General features: G+C 34.6%; 1 protein-coding gene across 4 annotated transcripts; it reads right to left on the reverse strand.

Moving 5' to 3' along the window:
• Positions 1-212: 212 nt before the first annotated feature.
• Positions 213-8,993, reverse strand: LOC102601508 (F-box/FBD/LRR-repeat protein At5g53840-like). 4 transcript variants are annotated; one of them, XM_006351620.2, is made up of 5 exons: positions 8,878-8,993; positions 8,626-8,675; positions 7,640-8,539; positions 7,397-7,567; positions 213-683 (listed from the first exon to the last, which is right to left on the reverse strand). In XM_006351620.2, exons 2-5 carry the CDS (start codon positions 8,668-8,670, stop codon positions 378-380), a joined length of 1,422 nt encoding a protein of 473 aa, XP_006351682.1. In that variant the 5' UTR covers positions 8,671-8,675; positions 8,878-8,993; the 3' UTR covers positions 213-377. The 4 variants fall into 4 exon arrangements, with proteins under 4 accessions (XP_006351682.1, XP_006351681.1, XP_015166076.1 ...); XM_006351619.2 differs by having other exon boundaries at positions 7,640-8,548; XM_015310590.1 differs by lacking the exon at positions 8,878-8,993 and having other exon boundaries at positions 8,626-8,868.
• Positions 8,994-11,150: the final 2,157 nt, after the last annotated feature.

Raw genomic sequence — 11,150 nt, forward strand, 5'->3', positions numbered from 1 at the left:
CTCTTCACAAAAAATTTCTAAAACTTGCAAACTATTCTACTTGAGGATCAAAGTAAATAACTTTCGAAGAGTTGGCAACGCAACTAATGTACACATCACATCTTAGCCTTTTTGAAGTCATTTTTAACATATGGTTTTGAAATTTCCACATCAAATTTTACTCGCAAGAAAAATAGAATGGAAAAGATGTGATTGGCGGAATAACTGCGACATTTTCATTTTGAAAATCCCCCATATTTCATATAGCAATATAAACCTCGCAAAAAGTGAAAATATCACTCAATAATGAAACAAAGCATGAGGAACATCTACTAAGAAATAAAAATTCACCTCCGATATGTATCACAAATTTAACCCTAATAACATTATTATTTTCATTAAAGTATGACCAACTCAATAGCCGGAGGCACTTCACATTCAAGCTGGAGCTTAGCAAGATTTCTCGAAGCTTGCGTGTGTTTGATTTCGCTAGGGCACGGAGGGATACGATAAAAAAATGGAGTACCTGGATCAATAATGATTTTCTCAAGAGCAACACCATTTTCCAAAAAGTACCTAACGAGTTCAAGTTGAAATAAGCCTGTATAAAACCCCGAAAATTTGACCACTTTGAGGTGATGGAGTGGGCATTTTATGGCTGCTTTCTTACACTCTTTCTTTGCCTCGAAGGGGATTGACATCACCTGCCGTAAATATATACAACACAAATTAAAATTAAAATAAAAAATAATGATAAGATAAGTCAGTAAAGCTAATAAAAGAAAATTTTGAACAGGCCTTTTTCTTGGGACACAAGTTAAATGAAAAGAATTAAACTTTGGGGAATCAGTATAACATAAAACTATGTACCAATCACTGATGAACCATGATTGTATCAATCGCTCATGTCATTTGACTTCTCCTACTACTTTGTTCTTCTACAAATTCCCTAAAGTATTTACCACACGGAGGAAGGAAAGTGGGGAATATGGACAAGAATATTACAGACGTGGAGTGCTCAATTTTCTGAGAGAATTGCAACTTCTTTCAACATGTTTGGGTCGACTTATTTTAGACTAAGTTGCTCGAAATCGGTTGTGGATCTAAATTTTAAGATTCGGGATATATGGCTTCCTTGATCGACTGAATGAAAACTTCCCATTATCATGTAAGATGCCTCCTAGTCAAGTTGACTAATTCAACAATATTCAATCACCACTACTCATTATCCATGTTCTAGACTCTCTCTGAGAAAAATCTTAACTTGGAGAAATTAGGAAACAAAAGAATACATAAGTGACTTATCATATAAACATATTCGAGCTGCATGCCGGACTTGCTAACCGAAATGAACCTTCTCCAACATTTCTTTTCAAGAACCAAAAGATTTGTGCCAAAAAGAACAAAAGTTCTAGGAAACCTAATCAGAAGGTCTAGAAGATTCTCAACCTAACCAGTTGTACAAGGTCTAGAAGATTCTCAACCTAGGCACAAGGAAGGCACATGAAGAGCAAAATGGCTGTTAGAGTTTGTTACAAAGTAGTCCAATAATTAGGTGCCAAGTGTACAAATAATCATTGTTTAATTCATTTATTTTGGTACAGAATTTAGACCTAGTTTTGTATAAATACAATAGCATGTACAGTAAACTTATGAGGTGGAATACACAGAAATTTGTGTATACAATTTCTTTGGAATGTGATATTCAAGTTTTCAAAGCATATGATGATAACCAATCATACACCCATTCCAGCAGAGTGCAGACTTGGGAATAGGCGAATCTTAATGCAAATTCGAGAAAATGAAAAAAGCTATAGAGGGATCCATTGATTTAGCGGAACAGCAATAGCAATCTTATGATAGTGTTGGCAATCTGATTATGGTTAATAGAAAGGAAACTGAACTTAAAAGGCAGACTTTGAGTTCAAACAACAATGCATGTCGAAAAATTATACATAATCAGATTGCTGGATTGGTAAGTATGATCAGAAAAGGGTGAACGGATATAGAAAAACGAAAAGCCTAAAAGAAGCACTTGGTAGAACTGGAACAAATAACCAATGCTAAAAAACATCCTGGAAACAACAATTGAGGTGTTTCTGGTTAGATGAATGAGACAAGATACTAGAGGTGTCAAATGGGCGGGTTGGTTGAAATTGGAGATATTAAAATGGGTTGAAATAGAAATTGGGTTGAGTCTTGACCCGCCCAAGTTTACTTTGGGCTCAAATGGGTTGGGCTCAAATGAGCTTAAAAATGGTTGGGTCTTTACCCGCTTAATCTCAATAGTTTTAATATATTGTTTATTTAAGTTTTATAACCACATTTTAGATTTCAACTTAAGAAAATTACAAAAAAAGTTACAAATGGATAGATAAATCCTAAAAAATATAAAACAAAAGTAATTCATACCTTCAATATAAGAACATACATTACATCAATACAAATAAAGAGTCTTAAAATGGGTTGAAAATTGAAAATTAAATTGGGCTCAATTGAGGATTCTCTTAAAATGGGGGTTGAGATTAAACCTAATTCAAATTATCTTAAGCCCAACCCTTAAAATTATGGGCGGGTTGGGCGGGTTACCTATAGGTGGGCTCATTTTTGACACCCCTACAAAATACTAAGTGTTTTACTGTAAATTGATCAATACAAATAAAAAGTACAGCCATATAAACTAACTTGTAAGAGATGGACGAACTACCAAATCCAAAGGTCATCAGATGAGTGTAATGCTATGAGAAGTTATTTAGTAAAACCGAGCAATGATGGCGCCTTCCAGTTACAATGACCTTGAGCTATTATCACGGGAAGAGTGTTGGCTACTAAGAAATTTTCTCGGAGAAGTAATGGAGATGGTCTAGTGGTGATAACAACTTTAGGGCCAGATGGGCAGATAATGTCTTCTTACCAGAAATCTAGGAACTTTTTGGAAAGGGACATTATCAGTGCATTGCACTTCTTTCATGAGACAGAAATTTTTACAAGAGGCTGGACTGCAATATTCACAGCATTGGTTCTTAAGAACAAGGTAAAAGGATGAGATTACTACCGGTGGGGTCCTAACAACAAGGATGAAACAAGTATTGGCAAGTAGATATCAAGGTCAAAAAATGCATGTATTTGTAAAGGGAAGGACAAACTATAGATCCAGTGTTATTAGAAAATGAATTCTTGGAGCCTTAAATAGAATTAAAGTAGCAAGAATTATTTGTTAGCTGGACTTGAGAAAGGTGTACTAGACTTATTCAGATCGATGGATCTCGTCTCCTTAGCATCAAAGCCAAGACTCCGTCCAAATCTATCACTCCTTGAGCGAAGCCTTCTTTACTATGAGAGCACCGATGAATGATTCATTCTCAAGTTATCACCTCAGACTAGGGACAACACAGGATCAAGCAAAGATTTGACCCGGTGGAACAATCATGTAAACTGGCAATATTACTGAAGCTTTTGAATCAACACGGTTTGCAAACAAATGGAAAAATATAATTAGGATATGCAGTTAAATAGGAGAACCCCGTTATCCCATTCTCTTCCTAAGCAATGGAAACATTCAGTAAGATGCTGCATTATGCCATGAATATAGTATGGATAAAAGGAGTCAAAAGTTGGGGAAAGTTGTACAAATGAAAATATGGAAATTTTTCATGTACACGATATGCAGACTATACCCTATTTCTATTTGGACTTGAGGAGCGGAAGATCATGCATCACAGATCTCTACTATTACACTTTGAGACAGCACTTGACTGCATTTAAATTGAGAATCCAGGCAGAGACATACATGAGCAAGTCTCTAATGCCAGATATAGAAGTGCAATAATATGGCAGAGAGTGATACATAAGGTTGAGAAGATTGGCAACCCGCAAGAAACTGTATCTATCATTTTTTAAGGTGCGAAGACGGTTCGATAATGCAAGGAGAAAGATGTGGCAAGTTGATTCAAAGAGCATAAAAATAGAGCTATATTCTCTAAGAAGAGTAGTTCATAGATAAAAACTTTGGGTATTAAAAAAAGTGTCTATTGTCGAATTAGTTTGTGGAGATAAAACACAGTAGAGCAAAACAATTTATGGATTAAGCTGTTAAACATAGAGCATGGCAACGATATGAGATGTTCAAAAGCAAAACTAATCAATACAACTGATGATGTCACAGTTTGAAAGTACATTAGAACTTATGGAATTGATTCTTTTAATCTTGTGAAAGCTTTTAGTTGCAAGAAGAAGATAAAGTTTCATGTACGCCGGATCAAGAAGCTTTAATAACTTATTCAGAATTACATCTCATAGCTATCCATATAAAAGATGTGATTGAAGAATACAGAGAAAGGCTATCTTTTAATATTAGATTAAGAAGGAGATTGCATGACTGGGAGGTTGACAGAACAACAGAATCTTCTACTTGTAAAGGTTGGAGCCCTCTTGGTGCTTTTTTAAATAACAAAGTGGGAAAAGGCATAAAAACCCTATGGACTTATCTCAGTTTTCCAGTTACACACTTATTCTTTGTGATGTCCCTACGACCCCTATACTATTTTGTAGTGCAAAAAGTACCACCGTAAGTACTGACATGGAAAAAATAAACAATGATGGTGGCTCTGTTTTCTTGCGCCTTGTAAGGCGCATAGGGAGTTGCGCCTTGTAAGGCGCTACCCTAATTTAAACAGCATCTCCTCTACCGTTTAAATGTTGCCCTTTTGATTTCAAACCCTTTTGGAATTTTTGGTCAATTTTTTTGCCCTTCTGGCTCCGTACTCGTGTTTTTCCTTTCAAGTTTTTTTGTGGTTGAGATTATCAATAGTTTTTTTTATAATGTTTCGCGGTAATTCTTTTATTTTAATTATTATTTTATTACTTTTATTGTGATATGTATTGTTTTTTATTTAATTTAACTAGTAACTAAAATTATTTTATTGACTTCTCTATGTCTATAGTGATTTATATGATTGTTTTTTATAGTTATAAAATGCTAATATGATTTAATTGCTTTGGAACTTATGTTTTCTACTTCCATTAGGAAAGTAAATTTCCTCATTTTTAAGGAGCTTGTTTTCCTAGAAAAAATATTTCACAAAATATATTGACAAACCAATCATGAAAATAGATAAACATTTTTCTCCATACAAAACACACCCTAGATAATTTTTTTTACTTTTATTGCTTGATTTTTATTGAAAATATTATGCACACAACTTTAGCCAAGTGCGTGCACCCACTCATGAGTAGGAAAAACATAATTTGTGTATCTACTCAACTACAAAAAAAAAATCCTGGCTCAGACACGGGGGTGGGGGGCATGGATGGTGGCCTGGTGGGACAAGTGGTGGATCACCGCTCGAGATTTAGAAAAGGGCCTAAAAAGTAGAAGAAAAATTATATCTTTTGGACTCTAGAGCCTCTATCATTTAGCTTGTATTTGTCTTTTCATGCACTATATGGAGGTGCAAAGTAAAAGCCACATCAACACTTCCTATGGTATTATTCTACTACAAAATAATTCATAGAACAACTTCAAAGAATAAGTGTAACAAGAAATCCGATACAAGTTCGGGTATTTTTTCTCTTTTCCCTTATATAATCGTTACTTGATTTTTTGAAAAAATAAATATTCAAGAGAGAGAACATCAGATACCATGTGAAGCCCTAAGCCTCCTCTACAATACCATCCAGGCTCGATTCTGACTCTTTGAGCCTGGAGTCATTTGATTGGGATTCAGGATGCCACCTTCGAATCCTACTATTAGAATTTGGAAGTTCCCCTCGGTTCTAACAACATTTTGTAATCCCTCATCTCTGAAACCTCTACCCCACTAAATTCCTCCTTCACCCATCTACCTAGCTAGGCAACAACTTACTTCTCAATTTTCTTAGTTGGTTGTTCTCATTTGAAACCAACCAGTATAATTATGACAAGAAAGTAGGTTTATAAAAGATGCTCAGGGTTGGAATTTAAGGTTCAGAAGACCTTTAAATGAATGGGAGGTGAATAGAATGGTTGAATTTCTAAATATCCTGGAACGATACAAGGAACTCAGTAATAGTGAAGACAAACTGTTATGGGCTCCAGATACACAGGAGAGATTCTCAGTTGGAACAGCTTACAGAAACTCACAGAGGACACACACTCAATCAAGCTACTGGCCATGGAAAATGATCTGGAAAGTTAAGGTGCCCTTCAAGGTGGCATGTTTTACTTGGCTCTTAGCAAAACAGGCTGTTCTCACACAGGATAACCGTATGAAGAAGGGCCTCGATTTGTGCTCCAGATGTTTTTTTTGTGAGTGTGAGACAGAGACAATAAATCATCTCTTTTTACACTTTAAGGAGACATTGAAACTTCGGCAAATTTTCATCAATAAAAAGGGCATCAGTTGGTCTATGCCAGGAAACATAAAGGAAACTTTGGCATGTTGGAATCGGGATGGAAATAAGTCAGGGCACAGGGAGAGATGGAAGATTGTCCCAGCCTGCATTTGGTGGACTATTTGGCTGGAAAGGAATCAAAGATGTTTTGAGAACAAGAGCTGCTCTATGGAGAAGATGAAGCTGAATTGTTTAGCTCTTGTTTTTGGTGTAAACATAAATATCCTCATGAAGCCCCGTATTTAAGTGGAGAAGGGTAGAGGGGCGGGCCCATTATCCACCGAGTTTAGAAGGCTATGATTGGTCCAAAGGGCGGGTCACTGACGGATTTCTCGGTTATCAAAAAAAAAAAAAAAAATATCCTCATGAAAATGATGATATCCCTAGTATCTTAGAGTTCTTGAGTTTATAGGAAAACAGCAACACTTCTGTATTTCTGATTGTAAGTATTACTGGAATACGTCATGAGTATTCCTGTGTTTATAATACAAGTTACCTTTTCTCAAAAAAGTAGTTTTATTAAACACATAATAATCACTGTATAGTACTTCCCAATTCCATCATATAATATACTGGCAACAAACAGGTGGAAACCTAAGATTTTGGAGCAACACAATCGACAACTGAAACCACAATCCCAACACTCAGGTCATTCCATTACGCTAAACAAGTGCAGTAACTCAGTAAAAATATTCAAGAAACTGAAGGAATGATGAGGCTCTAAGCTCTTTGATGAAATGATGAGACTTTAAGCTCTTTGTTACAGATAATAAATCAAAGCTCAGGGACGACAGAGCTGTCTACTACCTATCTAAAATGACACCTATGTAAGGGCAGGACTTTTATATTGGCACAGTCAGATGAGTTAAAATGCAAGAGTACCATTTATTCAAGTTTAGCTCTTCACAATTGTTTCAACTCAAGCTCAACGACTTAAATAACTAAGTTTATTAAAGAAGTAGCATCAATAACTGCATGAACCAGAATTGCTAATATGAATAAATCAGACTTTTGTACACCAAAGAGGAAAAGGCATGATACTTACCTGTAGTTCAAATTCCTTCAATTGTGGGGCAGCCCTTATTATAGACGTGCAACCTAAGAGACTCTGGCCTGACACTCTTAGTGAATTTCCAAATGTAATAAAAACAAATTTCTTGAGCTTCGTAAGTTCAGGAAAATTGTAATGCTCCAAATCTTCGTGCGGATAATCAAACTACAGATAAGGCACCAGTTAGTGCTAGGCTAGTAAAACAAGAGTAGATAGACACAAACTTTGTTCACTAACCAATGATATACAAGCATCTACTGTAAGGACCTCCAGCTGAGAGAGAACGCACAAGAGACGAGAGGATATGTCATCCAATAAATGGGTGTATGGCATACCCAAAATCTCTACATCAACCAGCATCGGGACATTCTTAAGCAGTAATACTTTTCCTGCTGAAGTCCTTAATGATATAAGATTTGTATCACAAATTTTAAGTGATTTTACATTGAAGCAACTATATATCTCCAAGTGTCTCAACTTGAGGGACGGACCAACAACTTCCAAATTTTTCAATGTTCCTGATCCATGAACTTGCATTCTTTCAAGAAATGGACAATTGCGTAGAAAGAACTCAAGAACTTGGCCCGTCACATTTACAGATTTCAATATAAGCACTTTTAGAGACTTGAAATTCTGGTTGATAAGTGAGAGTATTTGGAGGTTATTAGAGCATGAAGAAGAATCTCCAAGACCAAGGAGCCGCTCCGGAAAAGTATAACAGGAATCAAAATTACGAGTGAATGATCCACACCTTAATAAGTCTAACTCTAGTCTTTGAACTTTCTTAGAAAAGGCAAGTTCAAGCCATTTGTCAATGTCGTGCTGAGCAAATTTGCTTAAATCATAGTAAACACGAAATTGGTCAAGTCTCTGGCCTTTAAACTTTTGCAAAGCAGAGTTGACCCATGTCAGATACTTGTCCATATGCCCTTTTTGTAGCTTGGGTTGCACGAACACTTGATCCAAGTATTTTGTAGCATCAAAATCAAGGTGATCAATATATGTCCATAAGTTTAGCCAACGCCTTGAGAGGAGACTTGTATCTGCAGCTTCCTTAACAGAAAAGAAAGACAATATATATACCAGAATTTCATCAGGTAACTGACTGACACGATCTTCTTGTGCAATGCAGACCTCCTTTTGACACTAGAAACAAAAAAATTGATCAAACCACAAGAATGACAAGAGACTGGAGAAAAGAGATATGGGGTTGAGAAAAACACCTTTTTTAAAGCAAATTTGTTGGAAAGTCGCAGTCTTTTCTCCATGGGTTCTACATAAGATAATGTTTGTATTATTTTTAATTTTTGTTCCAACCAGGAAGATACAATCATTGCCGAAAGCTAACAATAAATAAAAAGGGGACCTTGATTGCAGTTTAGATGCAAAAACAAAGGATAAAACAGAGACAGAGTACCACAAAAACACACTATTTTTTTATAAGATCAAAAATTGAGAGTAGGATTCACGAGTACCTGGAATTACTAAAGGAAGAAGAAGAAAGATGCTGCTGCGCTGTTCCAAATTGAGAAATCGCTCTTACCGTGAAGACGACAGACTAGGGCTAACATTATATATAGCTTTTGCCTTTTATATAAATATATATATATATATATACATACATATATGATATACTATTAGATACAAAAGCATTATTTTATTTGTTTTAATTTTATAATTTTGTTTTCAATTATTTTTATAATATTTTAAACATATTTTTAAAAGGAAAAGGGACTAAAATATGCTCGAAGTATTGAAAATAGTACACAACTATCCCTCATTCACCTATTGGCTCTCAAATACCTTCTCCATCCATCTATTGGCTCACAAATACCCTCCACATCCACCTTTGGGTCCAATTTTAGCCACTTCATTAATGGAGGACCATTTAAAATAATTAAATAGTTCTTTTAATTACGTGGCGCTCAACTATTGATTGCAATTTAATTATTTAATATAATTTTAAACCCACCCATTTTTAACTAAACCCGCCCCAATACCAAAACAACCCAACTAATAAAAAAGAACCCTAAAACCTTCGTTCCCAAATTTACACTCCATTTTTCATGATCCTCAATCCAACTTGAAATTGGCCTTTTCCTAAAAGGTCACGTATATTTTACATGTAAATTTTCATTGTCATTTATAGAAATTAGGATATTGGAACCTAGAGGACAAGATGGTGCAATAATCAACCCTTCTTCCATGTTTCCCTTTTGCATATCTGTTCATACCCAAGGACTTTTGGGACCTCATGGTTAAGCTCTAGAAGTAATTGATGCTTACTAGATCAATTGTGTTGTCTTTTTCTGCAGTTAAATTGTCCCTTATAAAAAAAATCAATTTCATAGTCTGAATTTGCTATAGCTAACTGTCCTACAGTTGGAGGACATGCATGTTAGCCACATTATGTAACACTGCACCACCTGTGAAATGCCGTGAGATAATTAAAATTGAATTCTTATGTTAGTTACTTATTTTTCCTCTCTTTATGTTGTTTTCCATATTTTCTTGTTCGGCAGTCATGGGAGTAAAACAAAGGCATTTATGCAACCTGTACTCTTGTTGTTTAAACACGGGAATAGATCATTACTCCTCTTGTCCCATAATATGTACTATCACTTTTCACTTCTCGATAGTCAATTTGACTAAACTTCGAAGCTATATTGATTGGATTAAATCAATATTTTAAAATTAAAATTTATATATCCCAAAACAATACGAAAATTTGGAAACGAAGGTTTTAGGGTTCTTTTTTATTAGTTGGGTTCTTTTTGTATTGGGGCGGGCAGGTTTAGTTAAAAATGGGTGGGTAATGAGTGGGTTTAAAATTATATTAAATAATTAAATGGCAACCAATGGTTGAGCGCCACGTAATTAAAAAGATTATTTAATTATTTAAAATAGTGGTCCGTTAATGAAGTGGCTAAAATTGGACCCAAAGGTGGATGGAGAGGGTATTTGTGAGCCAATAGGTGGATGGGGAGGGTATTTGGGAGCCAATAGATGGATGAGGGATAGTTGTGTGTCATTTTCAGTACTTAGAGGGTATTTTAGGCACTTTTCCGTTTTTTAAATGATATATATGACACATGTAATATTTTGAGAGTCCTAATTTGCAATAAACCTCAAATGACTAAAGTGTAAATTTCATATATGACATATATTATAGTACTAATTTCAAGCTATAACAGTAGATTTAGACTTTCAAGCTATAACATTAAAAATTTCAGGTTATAACAAGTTAAAAAAAATAGTTTTTATTAATTGGAAAAACTTAAAAATAAATAAAAAGATAAACGAAAATTTAAAAATAAAACGGAATTAGAAATAATAAAGTAAAAAACTAGAATTGTGGGCTGTAATTTAATTTGAATTTATTGTAGATAATTAATGATTAGCATGAAATAAGGGATCCAAACTAATTAAGAATATTTAGTTTCCTTAATTCACACTAATTTGTTAAAATTAATTCAAAAATCTGATTTTAACCATTTTTCTTCCACGTTTCTCTCTCTTCAATTTTCTTCCAGAAATTTTGTCACTGGCGACTAATTGAATTTTTTTTTTGTTTGAAAAATCCTATTTTTTTTGTGATAGACAACTACGTATCAATACTAATTAAACATGGCGGAAGATGGATCCTTCAGGTTAGTATTTTTAATTGTTTACTATTTGTATTTGGATTTCAGTGAAATGAAAAAAAAATGAAACTGTAAATCACATTTTGTGATTTTGTTTTTGTAAA

This window comes from Solanum tuberosum, unplaced genomic scaffold, assembly GCF_000226075.1.
Source record: "Solanum tuberosum cultivar DM 1-3 516 R44 unplaced genomic scaffold, SolTub_3.0 scf00130, whole genome shotgun sequence".
Classification (NCBI taxonomy): domain Eukaryota; kingdom Viridiplantae; phylum Streptophyta; class Magnoliopsida; order Solanales; family Solanaceae; genus Solanum; species Solanum tuberosum.

Excerpts from the sequence above, each read along its gene's own strand:
- LOC102601508 (XM_015310589.1), bottom strand. The coding sequence starts at position 8,736 with ATGATTGTATCTTCCTGGTTGGAACAAAAATTAAAAATAATACAAACA. Across the intron at positions 8,549-8,625 it reads ACAAATTTGCTTTAAAAAAG|TGTCAAAAGGAGGTCTGCAT; the intron begins GTGTTTTTCTCA and ends TTTTGTTTCTAG. Across the intron at positions 7,568-7,639 it reads TAGATGCTTGTATATCATTG|TTTGATTATCCGCACGAAGA; the intron begins GTTAGTGAACAA and ends CCTTATCTGTAG.